The 14442-nt window shown below is 41.6% G+C and overlaps 5 protein-coding genes across 7 annotated transcripts in view; 3 read left to right on the top strand and 2 right to left on the bottom strand.

Annotated features, from left to right (window-relative positions):
- The first annotated feature begins 618 nt into the window (after positions 1 to 618).
- LOC145494663 (cyclic GMP-AMP synthase-like receptor 2) lies at positions 619 to 3869 on the top strand. Its single transcript, XM_081474202.1, has one exon. The coding sequence runs from the start codon at positions 1715 to 1717 to the stop codon at positions 3842 to 3844; it is 2130 nt and encodes a 709-aa protein (XP_081330328.1). The 5' UTR covers positions 619 to 1714; the 3' UTR covers positions 3845 to 3869.
- Positions 3870 to 4541: 672 nt separating this feature from the next.
- On the top strand, positions 4542 to 9259 carry LOC145494664 (bifunctional peptidase and (3S)-lysyl hydroxylase JMJD7-like). Of its 2 annotated transcripts, none has more exons than XM_081474203.1 (4): positions 4542 to 5220; positions 5733 to 6187; positions 6924 to 7249; positions 7807 to 9259. In XM_081474203.1, the coding sequence occupies exons 1-4, from the start codon at positions 4542 to 4544 to the stop codon at positions 7892 to 7894; spliced, it is 1548 nt and encodes a 515-aa protein (XP_081330329.1). In that variant the 3' UTR covers positions 7895 to 9259. The 2 variants fall into 2 exon arrangements, with proteins under 2 accessions (XP_081330329.1, XP_081330331.1); XM_081474205.1 differs by having other exon boundaries at positions 4542 to 5142.
- Positions 9260 to 9705: 446 nt separating this feature from the next.
- Positions 9706 to 10581, bottom strand: LOC145494926 (AAC-rich mRNA AAC4 protein-like). The gene has a single exon (XM_081474492.1). It carries the CDS (start codon positions 10423 to 10425, stop codon positions 9706 to 9708), a length of 720 nt encoding a protein of 239 aa, XP_081330618.1. The 5' UTR covers positions 10426 to 10581.
- Positions 10582 to 11175: 594 nt separating this feature from the next.
- Positions 11176 to 14156, top strand: LOC145494924 (kelch-like protein 12). Its single transcript, XM_081474488.1, has one exon. The coding sequence runs from the start codon at positions 11256 to 11258 to the stop codon at positions 12585 to 12587; it is 1332 nt and encodes a 443-aa protein (XP_081330614.1). The 5' UTR covers positions 11176 to 11255; the 3' UTR covers positions 12588 to 14156.
- An 89-nt stretch (positions 14157 to 14245) lies between these two features.
- The window catches only part of LOC145494925 (uncharacterized), a 7450-nt gene continuing 7253 nt past the window's right edge, over positions 14246 to 14442 (bottom strand). For both annotated transcript variants that reach the window (XM_081474491.1, XM_081474490.1), the window contains exon 9: positions 14246 to 14442. This exon is cut by the window's right edge and continues 162 nt beyond it. In XM_081474491.1, coding sequence (XP_081330617.1) covers positions 14420 to 14442 — 23 coding nt within the window. In that variant the 3' untranslated portion in view covers positions 14246 to 14419.

The raw sequence follows: 14442 nt of genomic DNA on the forward strand, positions 1-14442 counted from the left end.
TATTAATATTAAGCTTGTAAAAATTCTTCATCAAGGACACTCGAGTCAATCGAGTGTGAATCGCCGTCCACCATTTTGAATTTTCTTTAAAAAAAAAACCGATGACCTAGCAGCCCGGCTGCATCCATCTTGCACCCATCATCCGCCCCAGGGGCAAGGGGGGAGGAGGATATCTGGCTCCTTTTTTCACAGGAAATTCATAAATTGTCTACTAAAACACTGCGAAATATGGAAGCATGGCCAATTTAACTACTAAAAGCTGCTCCAATTTCTCAGAATTGATAAAAAAAACTAGAAATTGCTCAGAGAGCGAAAAGTTGCTCAAAAGATATACAAGAAGTTGCCAAAAAGTTGAAAACCCTAGAGCTATTCGTAAACGCTTTTCAAACCGGAGGAATTTGAAAACGCCGGCTTTGCGTTTTATTGTTAACGGTAAACATTTTAAAAACGGAGCCTTTCGAAAACCTTGACGTCACGATAATCGGGTTATTTCCCTGCCCAAGTTATCCTCAAACACAAATCCAAAATGGCGCTTATTGTTGCGTTTTTAAAATTTATCTGACGTAGTGTGGACGGAACACATTTGATGCGTTTTCAAATTTTCCGGCATAGTGTGGACAGGACCTTAAATTCAAGTGCATGTGTAGTACATGTGTCGTGTTTGTTACTCCGGGTTGTTTTACGTCCTTACTCAAATTGAAATGCCCGAAGAAAAAAAAAATTGGTTAATTTAGTGATTTCTTGATTTGCAGTTAGCATTTTTCGGGTTGATCTCAGCTGAATCATCAAAATGATTTTTAATTTAGTGATTTATCATCATGAAAGAGGTTTGATTTGCTGACCAAAATAGCATTTAAAGAAAGCGAAGCCTTGGAGACGAATGGCTTATAGCTGCCAGAGCTTATCCCGGTTTCTGTAGCATGAAGCGGCTAGGAGTATTTTCACTCCCCCTGAACGGGATGCTAGTCTATCGCAGGTCACTCCCCCGCAATTTGTTAGGTTTCCCCCACAATTCGCCGGTACCCATTTATACTCCTAGTACTCCTGGGTGGAGAGAGGCACTGTGAGAGTTAAGTGTCTTGCCCAAAAACACAACACAGTGTCCCCAGCCAGGGCTCAAACCCAGACTGCTCACTCCGGAGTCGAGTGCACTAACCATGAGGCCACCGCGCCTCCCATTAAAATAAAAATAGCATTTAAGGTCACATTTAATTTCACCTTGCACCTGTATGGTAGCATCCTAACTTCCAGACCCCGTACATTTTTTTTGAGTACATACCAAAGTGAACCCGCAACTTGTCACAGGAAGAAAAAGTAACACGACCTCAAGAAACGAGAGTGGTTCGCTTGTGACTTTTTGACAGCAGTCCGACATTAAAAATATTGCGGATCCACGTAAACAAGCCGATTAGTGACAGAGCTTGATGAGAAGAAAAGATAAACACCAGTTTCCTTCAGCATGTGGGTGGTCAGTCAGTCATTTGCTTGGTTGTAAAGTGCATGTTTTGGGTAATTCTGCTGACCTGGCGCTGACTACGTAATATTAGAAAGAGACGGGAGAAGAGGAACTGATGGCCGAGGACCATAGCAACTAGCAGTGATACTCAGCAGCAACTGTCTTGTGTTTAGGGTAGTTAGCTCAAAGAGCCCTTTGATCTGTCTCGAGCGCGTGCTCAGCACGTGACATTCGCCAACAGAACAAAGTTGTAACAACATGGAAGACTCAGAGAAAGTGTGTTTGAAGTTAGCATTGAGCTTGGTGCCGTTTTTTAACATTTTTAGAGAAGACATGGAAGAGAATATTAATCGACTTGCCCAAGACTTAGAAAAATGTTGTCACAACAATCCCGACGTTGAAGTAATCCATACCGGAAGTGGATTCGAAGGACTTTCTCTTCCTCATCTAGAGAAACGACAAGCGTGGAACACCGATGCCGATCATATGATCATAAGAACCAACTTAAAAGTACATGAGGGAATGCGGCGAGAAGAGAAAGATCCAGAGAAAAGTGTCAATGTGGAGCAAGATTTGTCTGGAGTCGGTGAAGGCGGCGAAGGCTCAACGATAGCTGCAAACATGAACGTCGCGGAGGATATCTTGTACACCTTTGACGCGTTACACCCGGGCTATGCACACGTGTCAAAAAAGAAAGTCTTTCATCCGATGGATACATCTTTCATTCGGGAGCACTGCCTTCAGAACTCTGAATTCATTGAGAACAGTCAAGATTCGATTCCTCTCAGTCGCACCACCTTAATGGCTGTAGGTGACGGCACCATCACAGGCCCGTCGTATTCTCTTCCCTATACTGGAGGGTCTTTCATTGTTAATCGAGACTTTGTTTATGGTCTCAAATGTGAATTCTGGCCCTCACAAGCGGAGGAATGGATACACCGAGACAGACGTCAGAACTGGCCGAGCCCGGAGCTCATCTCCTCGATATCAGCAAAGGGCTGCCACCTCGTGCCAGTTGGTTCCCATACCAGCAGCTTACGAGAATTTGAATGGAGATATTCTTTTTCGGTAGCTGAGATGACGCTCGCTGGATTCCTAACAGAGAATCACAAGTTAGCTTACTCTGTTCTGAAGTCGCTGATCAAGAGCGAGATGAAGCTGCGTGACATTGATGTGTTCGCGTCGTATCATCTCAAAACTTGTTTGTTTTGGTTCCTTGAGCAGAAGGGAGTCGAATCGTGGGGGAAACAGAGCTTAGGGACGAATATTCTTGAACTTCTTGACTTTATTATTTCATTCTACGCCAACGGTTCTGTCCCAAGCTACTTCATTTCTAAGAATAATATGATAGATCACCGTTCTTCAGAGGAAATTTGGAAAGCATGTCACGCTCTCAGAGACGTTCGAGCCACTGTAACGCAATCCCTGTGTCGTTATATTGAAACCAATCACGCACTTCCGGTTTTCTTCGATACTTCTCTCTCTCAGCAGCTCAAAGAAAACCATGAAAAGTTTGTTCAAAACTGCAAATACAATTTTCTTGTGATGGCTTTGGCTTACATCCTAAAAGGCATAAAAATGGAGAAAAACCACCAATGTGAAGCAGACTGTCTGGTCAAGAAAGCCCGGCTTCTGCACGAAGCTAAACTGGATGGAAGCACACAGAAGTACGCACAGCTGCTTGCAGCTCTTTCTGAAGTTTCACATGCCGCTGAAAGTTCAACGTCAAGCATGGTGCTTTCACTGTTAGAGGAGTACTTAGCCGCAGATCAGCTGAAAGTAACAGAAAGCAGCGCGGTAACACTTGCAGTATTTAACGTATTCTTAACTCTTCATCCCACTACACAGGGCGAAGCTGGCTTTGAAAGCAATTCTGCAGGGTTTCAAGAACACCTGACCAATCTTTCGGTCAAGGAATCTCTCTTTTGGGCAGCGCGACTACACGAGAAGTACTGTGACGCCATTTATGATTTTGTGGTAAAGAAATGGGTAAATGGCCCCAAATTCCACACCGATGATGACGACGCTAAAAAGGTCATGAAGCTGTTGATGGTAGTTCTCGGAAAACCAACAAAACAGGCCAGTGCAGTAACCGGCTCAGTAGTCAAACGAACGATCGAAGGCCAAAGGTTTATCCAGATGCGTTTCTTGGCAGACTATTTGCTGCACGTACATTTAGAGAGTGCCTACATCGCTTTCCAAGCTGTCGCTTATCTCATGGGCAGAAGTGTTCTGTCCGAAATTTATGTGATTATCAATTGGTCTGCTTATAATCAGAGCAAGCTACGTGCAATAGAATTAGTCTTGTCTAAACAAGAATTACAATCTGAACTCTCTGAGAAAGATTTTGCCAAGCTGGTTCAAACGCAACATGAGTTATTGAATTGATTAACTATGTCGGCGAAAGCTATTTTAAAGTAACCGCTCTGAAGTCTTTGTTACCATATCTATACTGTTGACGACTTAAAACATCCCTGATTCCAATAAATCTTGTACTAGCTGTGTAGATCAGTATTGTCTTACGGATAGTAAAATGTGTTACATTCAGTTAAGCAGTTAATTGTACATTAGTCATTTTTCGCAGCTCAATGTCAATTTTTTTCAACAACTCCACTCTCGCCTTCTTACGGTGGAGAAAGTCTCTTTAATAAATATCATTCCCGCTATTCAAAACACGAAGATACACATTAACCCCAAACCAAGCTTCTACCTTTACTACCTGCCCCTCCGGGGGCTCCCCAGGGACCTGGGACCCGTTTCTCGAAAGCCCCGGAAACTTTCCGAGCCCGTAAAGCCATTTTTAGTTCATCTGTATCTAAAAACGGAGAAGTGTATACGCCTGAAACTTCTTGTATGAAGGGAACCTCTGTTCATATTAACAATATGTAAACAAAACAGCTCTGTAATAGTAAGGGTAGAGATTTTGCTACGGCTCTCCGGGCCCGAAAAGTTTCCGGGACTTTCGAGAAACGGGCCCCTGCCCTCACTCCCTCGGACGTTTTGAAAAATTTCGGACAGAGCGCCACGTATTTAGTCTCCAATCCCTTTCAGTTACAATGTAACAGTCACACAACATTTGATCAACATGGCGGCCACAACAAGATCACTATTACGGCCCTTACGGTTCAAATTATTTTACCTTTTACATATTTTGTTATTTGCTGGTATGAGTATAGCAGAATTTGAGGTTCTTGATGAATACTCTCTTACAAATATCACTGCATCAGTCAGGAGTGCCTGTGTATTAGTTGCTTTGCAGCCCATGTGTGAGCTTACCTCGATTCTTCACAAACTTTCGCAGGCTTTTAAGAATGAAAGTAGTGCAAGCATTGGAGTATTAAAACAGTCTGATGGTAGCTCGATCACCTGGGAAAATAGCAGGAGTCTAGATATGGTTGATCAAGAAGATCTAGCGTTTTTTCCGCGCAAATTGGTGGACAGAACTTGCCTCATCCAACCAAGTTGGCAAAAACGACCCAAAGCTGAACGTTACTACGGATCAAGAACTCTTCAAGAATTGCTTGCATTTATTAACGCCAAATGCGGTACTTTCAGGCAGTTGGATGGAAGTTTATCGTCTGCTGGTTTAGCAAGGAAAAGAATAATAGATAATTTGTATCGGGTCCCAAACAGTGACGGTCCGAACCATGCCTCATATTCTGGACCTGTCAACATTGGCTCCACATGTGAGAGAATTCCCTTACCTTCCAAAGAAAAATTTTTCCATGAATATTTCTTTCGATCAAAACCAGTAGTGATCACAGGTAAAAAAAAATTCAATGAGTTTGTGAACCGAATAATTTCACTAAGTGGAAGTTACATAATACCAAACTTTTTCATAGACCCTGATGCACCCCAACCCCACACCCCTCCCCCCCCTTATCAGCATGCCTCTTGTTGTCAGTTAAAACAATTCCAAACATGTGAATGTTCATGAAAACCCAATGAACTTGTCTAGAGATTGCATTTGCTAGCCTGAAATCGTTAAAGTAGAGTATGAAGTTACACTAAAATTTCCAAATGAGTTGGCGAGTGTTTCCTTTTACCACATTCTCTGCAAGATCCATCTAGTCATCTTACTGTCTTGTTGTAACAAAATAACAGATGATTGAGAAGAATAATTAAAGACCTGACCATCCCTTTTAATTAAGCCTGTTGATCAAAGCCCAGATTCCTCCCAAAAGACTCAAATCATTGTATGAAAGCTGTCAGAAGAACTTTGGTGTTGAACCTCAGGGTCATGTTTTGCCTCTTTGTTTTTGTATTTATCATCTAGGTGCATTAAAAAACTGGCCTGCGATGAAAAAGTGGACGACAGAATTTCTAACAACAAAGTTTGGTGACAAGATGGTACGAGTAGCATTCGCCCCTTATGGTGAATATGAGGGATGCGAAAAGGCTCATGACTTTGAAGACTTTAAAGATTTCAAGTTTCCTGATGTGGTCAAATCGCAGTTACCATTTCCAGATTTAGTGGTGGTTCGTCCTGCATTTCTGGAAATTCCTTTCTCTACATTTATGAGCATTTTGCAGTCATCCAATGACAGTAACATTTCTGCTTATCTAGAATACTCTTCTATACCTAGTTTACTACCAGAACTTGAGCAGGACATCAAAGAGATGCCTTTTCTTTCTGGGGAATTAAAACGACGACATCTTAATATTTGGCTTAGCAATGGAAATACATTGGGCAAGCTGCATTTTGATCCCTTTGACAACTTTCTATGTCAGGTTAGTCAAAATACAAGTTCTCCTTACTCAGGGCTCTACTTTCAGGAAAAAACCTTGGGGCCAGCTGGCCCCTAAGGTTTCAGACTTAGTTGACGGCAAAAGTATTTCAGTGAAAAGCGTGAAAAGTTAGTCACCAGTGAACAAAAATTGGTTGCATTGGTGAACCCAGCAGTTGCAACATTGAGCTCTGTTACTTCTAACCATATATTTCTTGTAGTCTGAAGTTGGGGAATTTGTTTACATACGTAGATTAAAAGTTGAATAATCAGACATCCTTATTTGTGAAATGCCTTAATTCTTCTCTCACAGACATTATGCAGATTGCTCTTAAGTGCTAGCCAGCTGACACGGATTGATTCCTGCATGTTGTTTCTAATGCCGCCATGAAACAACAGATAGTATTATTTGACAAAAGGAAAAACAACAAGCAGGAAGAATTATTATTAAACCTGTCTGTGTTGGCAAGTTTTAGTGCTACATCATCACGGTACTTTTGTTTCCTTGCATGGGTGGGGGCTGGGAGGCATGCATTACAAATGCTTTTCCTGTAAAAATGTATAATATAGATATAATAATTATATTTTATATACATATTATTTTAGGCTGGAAGAATAGAATGATTTTAAAGTTTCCTCAAAGTTAAATCAGTTAAACTCAGCACTGTATTCAAAGTCTACTTGTACTTATAGATCCACATGCCATGTGACTGTCTGACATGAATATTTGTTTCCTCCAGATCAGTGGAAAAAAACAATTATTTATTTATGAGCCACATGACAACACAAAACTATATGAAGCACACATCCAGGAAGCTACACTAGACTACAATGCAGCCAGCAGAAAGTTCCGCCGCAAAAAACTACTGGAAAGTACATCAATGGTCATGTCTCCAGTTGACATTCTTAATCCAGATTACCGCAGATTTCCAAAGTTTAAGGAGGCACGTGCCTTGAATTGTACAATCAATGAAGGTGATGTCTTGTTTATGCCTTCATTCTGGTGGCACGAGGTCCAATCATATCCCAGTCGGGAAGAACCAAGGAATGTGGCTGTGAATTTCTGGTAAGGTCTTTATTAGGTTTCAGTAAAAACAATGGCAGATCTAGAGGAGGGGATGGGGGGGTCCTCCCACCCCCCATAATTTTGTGTAAAAAGAAATCGCAGAAGGTGGAAAAGCCGGCAAGGCAAGCCAAAAAATAAAAAAAAAACCCTCCCCCTCCCCCTCCCTTTAGCTCAAGATCTGGATCCACCACTGAAAAAGACCTTTTAATCAGTAAAGTTCCATTAGTTGTTTTCACTAATGAGTTTTGAAAGTGACATTTACATTATAGATAGACCACACCTATACATTTCCTTGTGCTTCACATTATTTTGCTTTGCTTTTGCATAAATACACTAATAGCAATTCGCTTAAAATGCTCCCCTGCTTTGTCATCCAAATTGAAAGTAAAACCAAAACCAATAGGAACTCACACCCATACATTTCCTTGTGCTTCACATCAGCTACATAAATTTTAAGTAACAATAAGCTGAAGTCTGGAAAATCAGTTTAATCAAGAATAATCAGGGCTTGACTGTAGTTGTTGATTTTTCTGTGTTTATTTGTATTGATATTGTAGGTACGAACCATTTTTGACAAAGGAGTTTCCTTGTGCCACATGCAAGATGGACGTGAGTTCTTTTTACCATCACATGTTGGACCCATGATAATTATACTGTTCTATAAACATGTAGGAATGGTTAATCAATAGGCCTTATATTTGTATTCTCGGGATTGAACTGGAATTAGCTTGCAGTAGAGGCTCATGTGGGGGAATATCACTAAGTAGAGCCCACATTAGCCTCAGTTGCAAGCTAGTTTCAGTCCAGTAAGGTAAAGGTAAAGTCTGCATACGAGCCAAGTGGCCCATCAGGCCGGAGCTTATCCCGGTTTCTGTAGCATGAAGCGACTAGGAGTATTTCTACTCCCCCCTGGATGGGATGCTAGTCCATCACAGGGTTACCCCCAGCATTAAGTTCGCCGGTACCCATTTATACACCTGGGTGGAGAGAGGCACTGTGAGAGTAAAGTGTCTTGCCCAAGAACACAACTCAATGTCCCCGGCCAGGGCTCAAACCTGGACCGCTCGATCCAGAGACGAGTGCACTAACCATGAGGCCACCGCGCCTCCCAGTTTCAGTCCAGTACCATGAATATGAATATGGCCTATTGTTTGAAAATATTTGTACAGTCTTGATGTACCAGTTGTTAAATAAAAAGGACAGTGCTTACAGAGTCTAATGGTTCATTGATCCACACTTGCTCTGCAAGACAGAGATTCCATCCTCTTTCTGCTGGATTAGAGACCCTCTTGTGCCTTGTCAAGCAGAAAGATAATTGAATCTCTGTCTCACAGGTTAATCAACATGGGTGTCCGTAGCATGATTGTTAAATCTTTGTGGAAGGCTGATGCTCAAGTCCATTCTTTGTCAGATTGCTGTAGTTGATGTGTGGTCCTGTAAGAAGAAAGCATTTTACACCAGAACAAAATGTATGAACTTGGAGGTTTAAATTCGGAGCCCTTATGCTGACATTCAGCAAGCAATGTACCCTGTCTCCCACCTGTACCAGTGTATGTTTCCAGAAAATATCCCTCAAGGAGTGTTACTGGAAATTCCAAGGGCAAATGGGGGTGTCTCAAAAGCCCAAATTTTTAAAGGAAAGTATGAACCAAAACTGGAGTTTCCAGTAGGGTAGGGGGGAGGTGAGGGGTTCATACCAAAAACCCTCTATGGGAGGGGTATGGATATTTTCGGAACACATTTTAATCAGTAAGCTGTGCACCTCTTCAAACCTGTAATTTCATTCACTCCATTTTTCACAACCTCCATTGTTTTAAGGGCTATAAAAGGTTCATTGTTTCTGTTGTTTTTAGCCGCGGTCCATCACAAATGGCTTGAAATAATATTGATTAAGCCTAGCCATTGTGCCTAAGTCCTTGGTTTCTTCCTATTGCAGGTCTTGAGAAAAAATAAACGAGATTTTTCAGATATTTATAGAACAGTTTCTTAAAAATTGGTATCTAACACTCTGAAAGAAAGCTATCTATGATTACATTTGTCAAATAACGTAATTTGAAAACACTTCATTGTTTTCCATAACAGTCACAAAAACAACAGTGATATCTCTTTATTATTTTACAAATTTACATACAAATTTATACAACAGTTTCTTAAAAATTTGTCAGGAAAAGTCTGGAACGAAGCTATCTCTATTTACATTGTACATACATATATATATATACGTTTCTGTTTTGTAGGTCATTAAATGGGCAGCCCTTATAGCTGAGCTGGACCTACCAAAGCAAGCATAATTATAAAGTAAATGTAGCCAAATAAATAAACAAAAACAGCCATAGGCAACAACAGTATAAAACGCTAAAATAGTACATGAAGTGACTATTTCGCTGAAATTAATCATACTTAAAGTTAATAAATTATGTTATATTACAATCTAAACTTCAAACTTGTGAAATAACTTAATTTGAAAACACTTCATTGTTTTCAGTGACAGTCACTAACACAACCGTGTTGGACCTCAAGTCCTTGGGAATTTGATTGTAAGCCTCTGCAATAACAACAGACACGGCAAGAGATGTTGCCCATACGTGTAAAATTTGCTTGCTCCATCTTTCCATGGTGTTTTTGGTGGACCTTAACACTCCACGGAGCTTTTTGTTTAGTAACCTTTCGGCATCTTCGACTGTGAAATCTCCGTCATACTTCATAGCTCGTGTCACAGAGACTCCAAGTCTTGTGCTGAACATCTCGCAAGTGTAATCGGTGATAGCGCCCCCTTCGGGAAAATACTGAACCTCCATCTCAGTTTTCTGTAGATCTGCTCCAAAACACCTCTGAAGTAACTCAAAACTGAGCACTTCACTTTTCTCCGAGCTTCCACCGGCATTCGGACATGTACGCATTCGTTTAGCTCCATTAGACAAGGACATTTGTGATACTGGCTTCAGTGGCCTTAGCTCTGTAAATACGACCCCAGGATGGTTTTGCGAGCAAACTTTACGGCGAAGGTTAAATAGATTTCCATGTTTGACGACGAAGTTTTCTCCGACATATATTTGAGCATCTTCTAGCAAAGGATCTTCGATCGTGTTTTGCCGCGTAAAACACCTTCGATTATGTGACTGTATAAAAGTTCGTGAAGAAGTTGTTGTCACGGCTTGTCGGGCGACTATTCCCATTTTGCCTACATTGCCGATTTGTTTGGCGATAAAAATTTTCTGTGGAGGTATTTTTCATGTTGCTTTCAGTGTTTCGAGAATGAAGAAAACTCAAGGAAAGGTACTTTTATATCCCGAATGTGTTATTTCGTTTGTTTACAGCTGTATTGCATCACGTTGAAGCGAGGGACTATAAATAGATCACCAATGACATCATACACTATTTCTTCATGTCCTCGACCACCAGACTTTTTTCAACAGTGTCACGATCGCAAGTGCTAGTAAAAACAGTTTTACTTTTGTTGTACTTGTTGTTGTGTGCCGTCCTCAGCATTCGGTGAACTTCATTTTTCCTTTTGGTTAAAAATGTCCTGCACTACAATCGTCCAATAATGGGCTCGCCTTACCCCCTCCCTACTCCCCTAAACGTTAAGGGAGACCATGTTGCATGACGGCTCCTTATTTATTTTTCCGTAATTTCAAACGGCTTTGGTCATCCATTTTTCGCCGAACAGTTCAACGACGAATTGTCCTTCTTTCAATTAAATTTAAGACAGCCACGACAAAAATTTTCCATTTTCGACGGTGTTTCCCCATCAGGCCCTTCTCCTTCAGTTTCTGGTGAAGTCCACTTACACCACAACCAATAATAATCATCAATTTAAAAATAATTCCTATCTTCAACGGGTTCTGGGTATTACCGATTTCCATTCTGTCAATGTTATTGTTAAAGCCAAGAACAGCTCCCACCGCCCCCCCCCCCCCCCTCCCCCAATTTTTTTTTTCTGGGTTTCGACCAGCAACCCAACCGCTGACCACGAATCAGGACAAAGTTCAACCCAAAAAGTAACATGAATCGACTTGACTTCGGTGAGGTAATCTCATGTCAAGGTGTAGCTCCATTTGACATAACTTTGGTGGTGAAGGATGGAAAGCAGTTCCATGCTCACCGAAAAGTTCTTTCAAAAGCGAGTCCATTCTTTGAAAGGCTTCTCAGCAGCAACATGAAAGAGAGTAATGAAGGAGTTATTCGGCTTCACACGATAACCGAGTCTCAGATGGCGGACATTCTGCGGTTTATTTACAGTGGCAGTATTCTGATTTCTACTCAAGAAAATGCAGAGAACCTGATCGAAACGGCTGATTTTCTTCTCCTTTCAAATCTTAAAACTATCGCCGAAAAATTTCTCGTGCAACGCATCACCACTGAGACCTGCTTTTCAATTAACCACTTGGCAGAACAATATTCATGTGAGACGCTGATCGCGAGCACCCGGAAAATCATCAATTCAAACTTTACCACCGTCACTACTTCAAACGAGTTTCTAAATTTGCCAAGCCATGAGGTTGAAAAATGGATTTCAAGCGATGAGATAGTGATTGACGCCGAGGAAAACGTTTTTGAAATCATACTAAGATGGATTGATCACGACAAACGCGGAAGAAGCGGAAAATTCAGCGAACTGTTTAGTCATGTACGACTTACTTATGTATCGCGTGACTATTTACGGAGTCATGTCGTTACTCATGGTCTTGTGAGAGAAAACGTAGACTGCCTCGACAGTGTGAGAGGCGCATTAGAGTGGCTTGATCGGCCAACAGATTGTGATTTTTCACGCTCGCATTCTCCTAGGAAATCTTTAACGATAAATGTTATTGTGATCGCGGATTCTTTTGGAGAACTGCAACCGTGCTTTTATCTTCCAGCAACAGACGAATGGTACCTTCTGCCAGCAACTGAATGCCAGCGACTCAAGACCACGGAACACAAAGTTTCCGCGACAGTTTCTTGTCGAGGCAAAGTGTTTTTTATTACTGATGATATAGCCAGATCGCAATGCTATGACCCAGATTCGAACCGCTGGTCTCCAGCACCGTGGACAAACAACCTCCCATTCTCCGTAGGAAAGCCGTTGGTTGTCGAAAACCAAATCTGTTTCATTGTAGAAGAAACTGACTCGACCACTCTTTGGGCAGCCAGCCTCGACTCAAATTCGTTGACGCCCTTGCATAACTGGGTTGATAGAGTATCTTTTTGCGTTGTGGCTGTAGACAGTTACATGTACGTCATCGGTGGACGTGTAAGGAACAGGTCAGACAGATCGCTCTCGGAATGTACAAGGTTTAATACTGAGAAAAATGAATGGCAAAAAAATAGCGCCTTTGAATCAGGCGAGGTGTGACGCTTTTGGTGTCTGTAAAAATGAAAAGATTTTCATTGCTGGAGGTTCGACATCGGATGGACTGGAAATTGTATACCTGGAAACTTGTGAAGTTTACAACATTTTAACTGACGAGTGGCAGTTTGTGTCCAACTTGACACTTCGTCGAACTTGGGGGAGTATGATGTTGGTTGACGAGACTTTATACGTACTGGGTGGGCGCACGAAAATGCGTTATCAGAGTCCAGGGAAATTCAGCAATAAAGTTGAGTGCTATAACCTTGAAAGTGATGCGTGGTATGTCAAGGCTACTGTTCCCATCAACAAGATCGCTATCAGGAAAAGGGAGCAGCTAGATTTTATACGTTACTTTTTGAAAGGCTGTTCTCTTCGAGTGTTTAAAGGAGTTCTGACCAACTTGGAGTGTATAGCGTAGAGTGACTGTACTAGTATTCTGTTCGCCCGATTCGACATACGACTGTCAAAAACTGTGCGTTGATTTGTTTGTTTGTTTGTTTGTTTGTTTGTTTTTCATTGTCTGAAGATAGTAAGTGTACGCGCAAGCGAGTAGAGCGCTGTTGCATGAAAAGGACGCGATCTTCGCGAGTCACACGCCGTTATCATACCGTTAAGCCTGTGTCCATTCAAAGCAGTTTGAACGAGCGTGAAAATTACGCTTGCCGCTTGTTGTAGAACTTAGGTTTGTTGTAGAACTTCTACTGGGATCATCTGTTTCTGGTTGGTTGGGTTTTTTACGTTCTATCGGTTGGTTTGGTGGATCAACTTTTTCAACCGTCCTTTAAACCAGGTTGAAACAGTTGAAAAAGCATTTGTGCGAGGATGTCGCGTGATTGTAGCTCGCGTGAGGACTATTATCAGGGGTTAACGCGTTTCAACCGAAAACGGTTGGAAAAGTGTTTTGTTGAGAAACGTCAATCGTATCAACCCGAACCGGTTGCGGTTGAAACGGTTGATCCCAGTAGAACACGACCTTAACGTTTATGTTTCTCTTCTTGCCTCACTCACCCTGAAGGTTTGAGCGTTACGTTATTGGCGAGTGGCGCCTTCATGAGCGTATCATCAGCTGTGTATATTTAGAGTCTCATGTGTTACCATGAGTTAAATCACGGGTTTAGTCAGAACAAACATTATCTCCCTAAATTGTTTTTCTTTTTTTCTCTCCTACTCAACGTCAGTTGTACGTCCCCACTAAGTATTTTCCAACACATGCTGTTCAAGTGTCCGATGATCATTTCAAAGTGACTTTTATCTGTTTTAGAGGGGTACCGTCTTTACTCTTATGGGGAGTTAAGTTGAGTACAATGGCCGAAGTTTAGTACGATAGGGATGTACTAAGTGTAGGAAAGGTATTTGGACAGTGATAGGCACGATTATCAGCCGCTGTTCAGGAAAAGAGCCCGCGCTCCTCCCTGAAGGAGTAGGACCAGACTCGAGAGAGCAGCAGAAATCAAGCCTTGGACAGTGATTGCAGCTGCCTGGTTTTGTTCAGTTTCGATAAGCTTCGTTTCAGACGAGGCGCTATGACACCTTTCATGTTTGTTTCGTTGCTGTATCTGAGTAATCAAATATGACTGCTCTCTCAATCTTTCCTGTTAGCTCTATTTCATTGTTTTATTTTCTCCAGCTGAACAGCTTCGTAGACAACAACACACTAAGTCCTCAGCAAAATCGCAATTTATTATTTTACTGCCCGTAAGCGAAGCCTGTTAGAAAGGATTTATTTTGCCATTTTAAAGTTGAATTTACTGTTTACATCCTGCGAGATATAATTGCTAATTTTAACAGCTCTTATTTCTCGATTTCTCACGTGCTTGGTAACCATGCTGTGTTGTCTATTCCTTGGTAACCTGGCGAG

Source organism: Orbicella franksi, chromosome 8, assembly GCF_964199315.1.
Source record: "Orbicella franksi chromosome 8, jaOrbFran1.1, whole genome shotgun sequence".
Taxonomy (NCBI): Eukaryota; Metazoa; Cnidaria; class Anthozoa; order Scleractinia; family Merulinidae; genus Orbicella; species Orbicella franksi.

Coding starts and splice junctions, on each gene's coding strand:
- LOC145494664 (XM_081474203.1), top strand. CDS start 4,542: ATGGCGGCCACAACAAGATCACTATTACGGCCCTTACGGTTCAAATTA. Junction 6,188..6,923: donor TTGACAACTTTCTATGTCAG/GTTAGTCAAAAT, acceptor TGTTTCCTCCAG/ATCAGTGGAAAAAAACAATT. Junction 7,250..7,806: donor AATGTGGCTGTGAATTTCTG/GTAAGGTCTTTA, acceptor TTGATATTGTAG/GTACGAACCATTTTTGACAA.
- LOC145494663 (XM_081474202.1), top strand. CDS start 1,715: ATGGAAGACTCAGAGAAAGTGTGTTTGAAGTTAGCATTGAGCTTGGTG.
- LOC145494926 (XM_081474492.1), bottom strand. CDS start 10,425: ATGGGAATAGTCGCCCGACAAGCCGTGACAACAACTTCTTCACGAACT.
- LOC145494924 (XM_081474488.1), top strand. CDS start 11,256: ATGAATCGACTTGACTTCGGTGAGGTAATCTCATGTCAAGGTGTAGCT.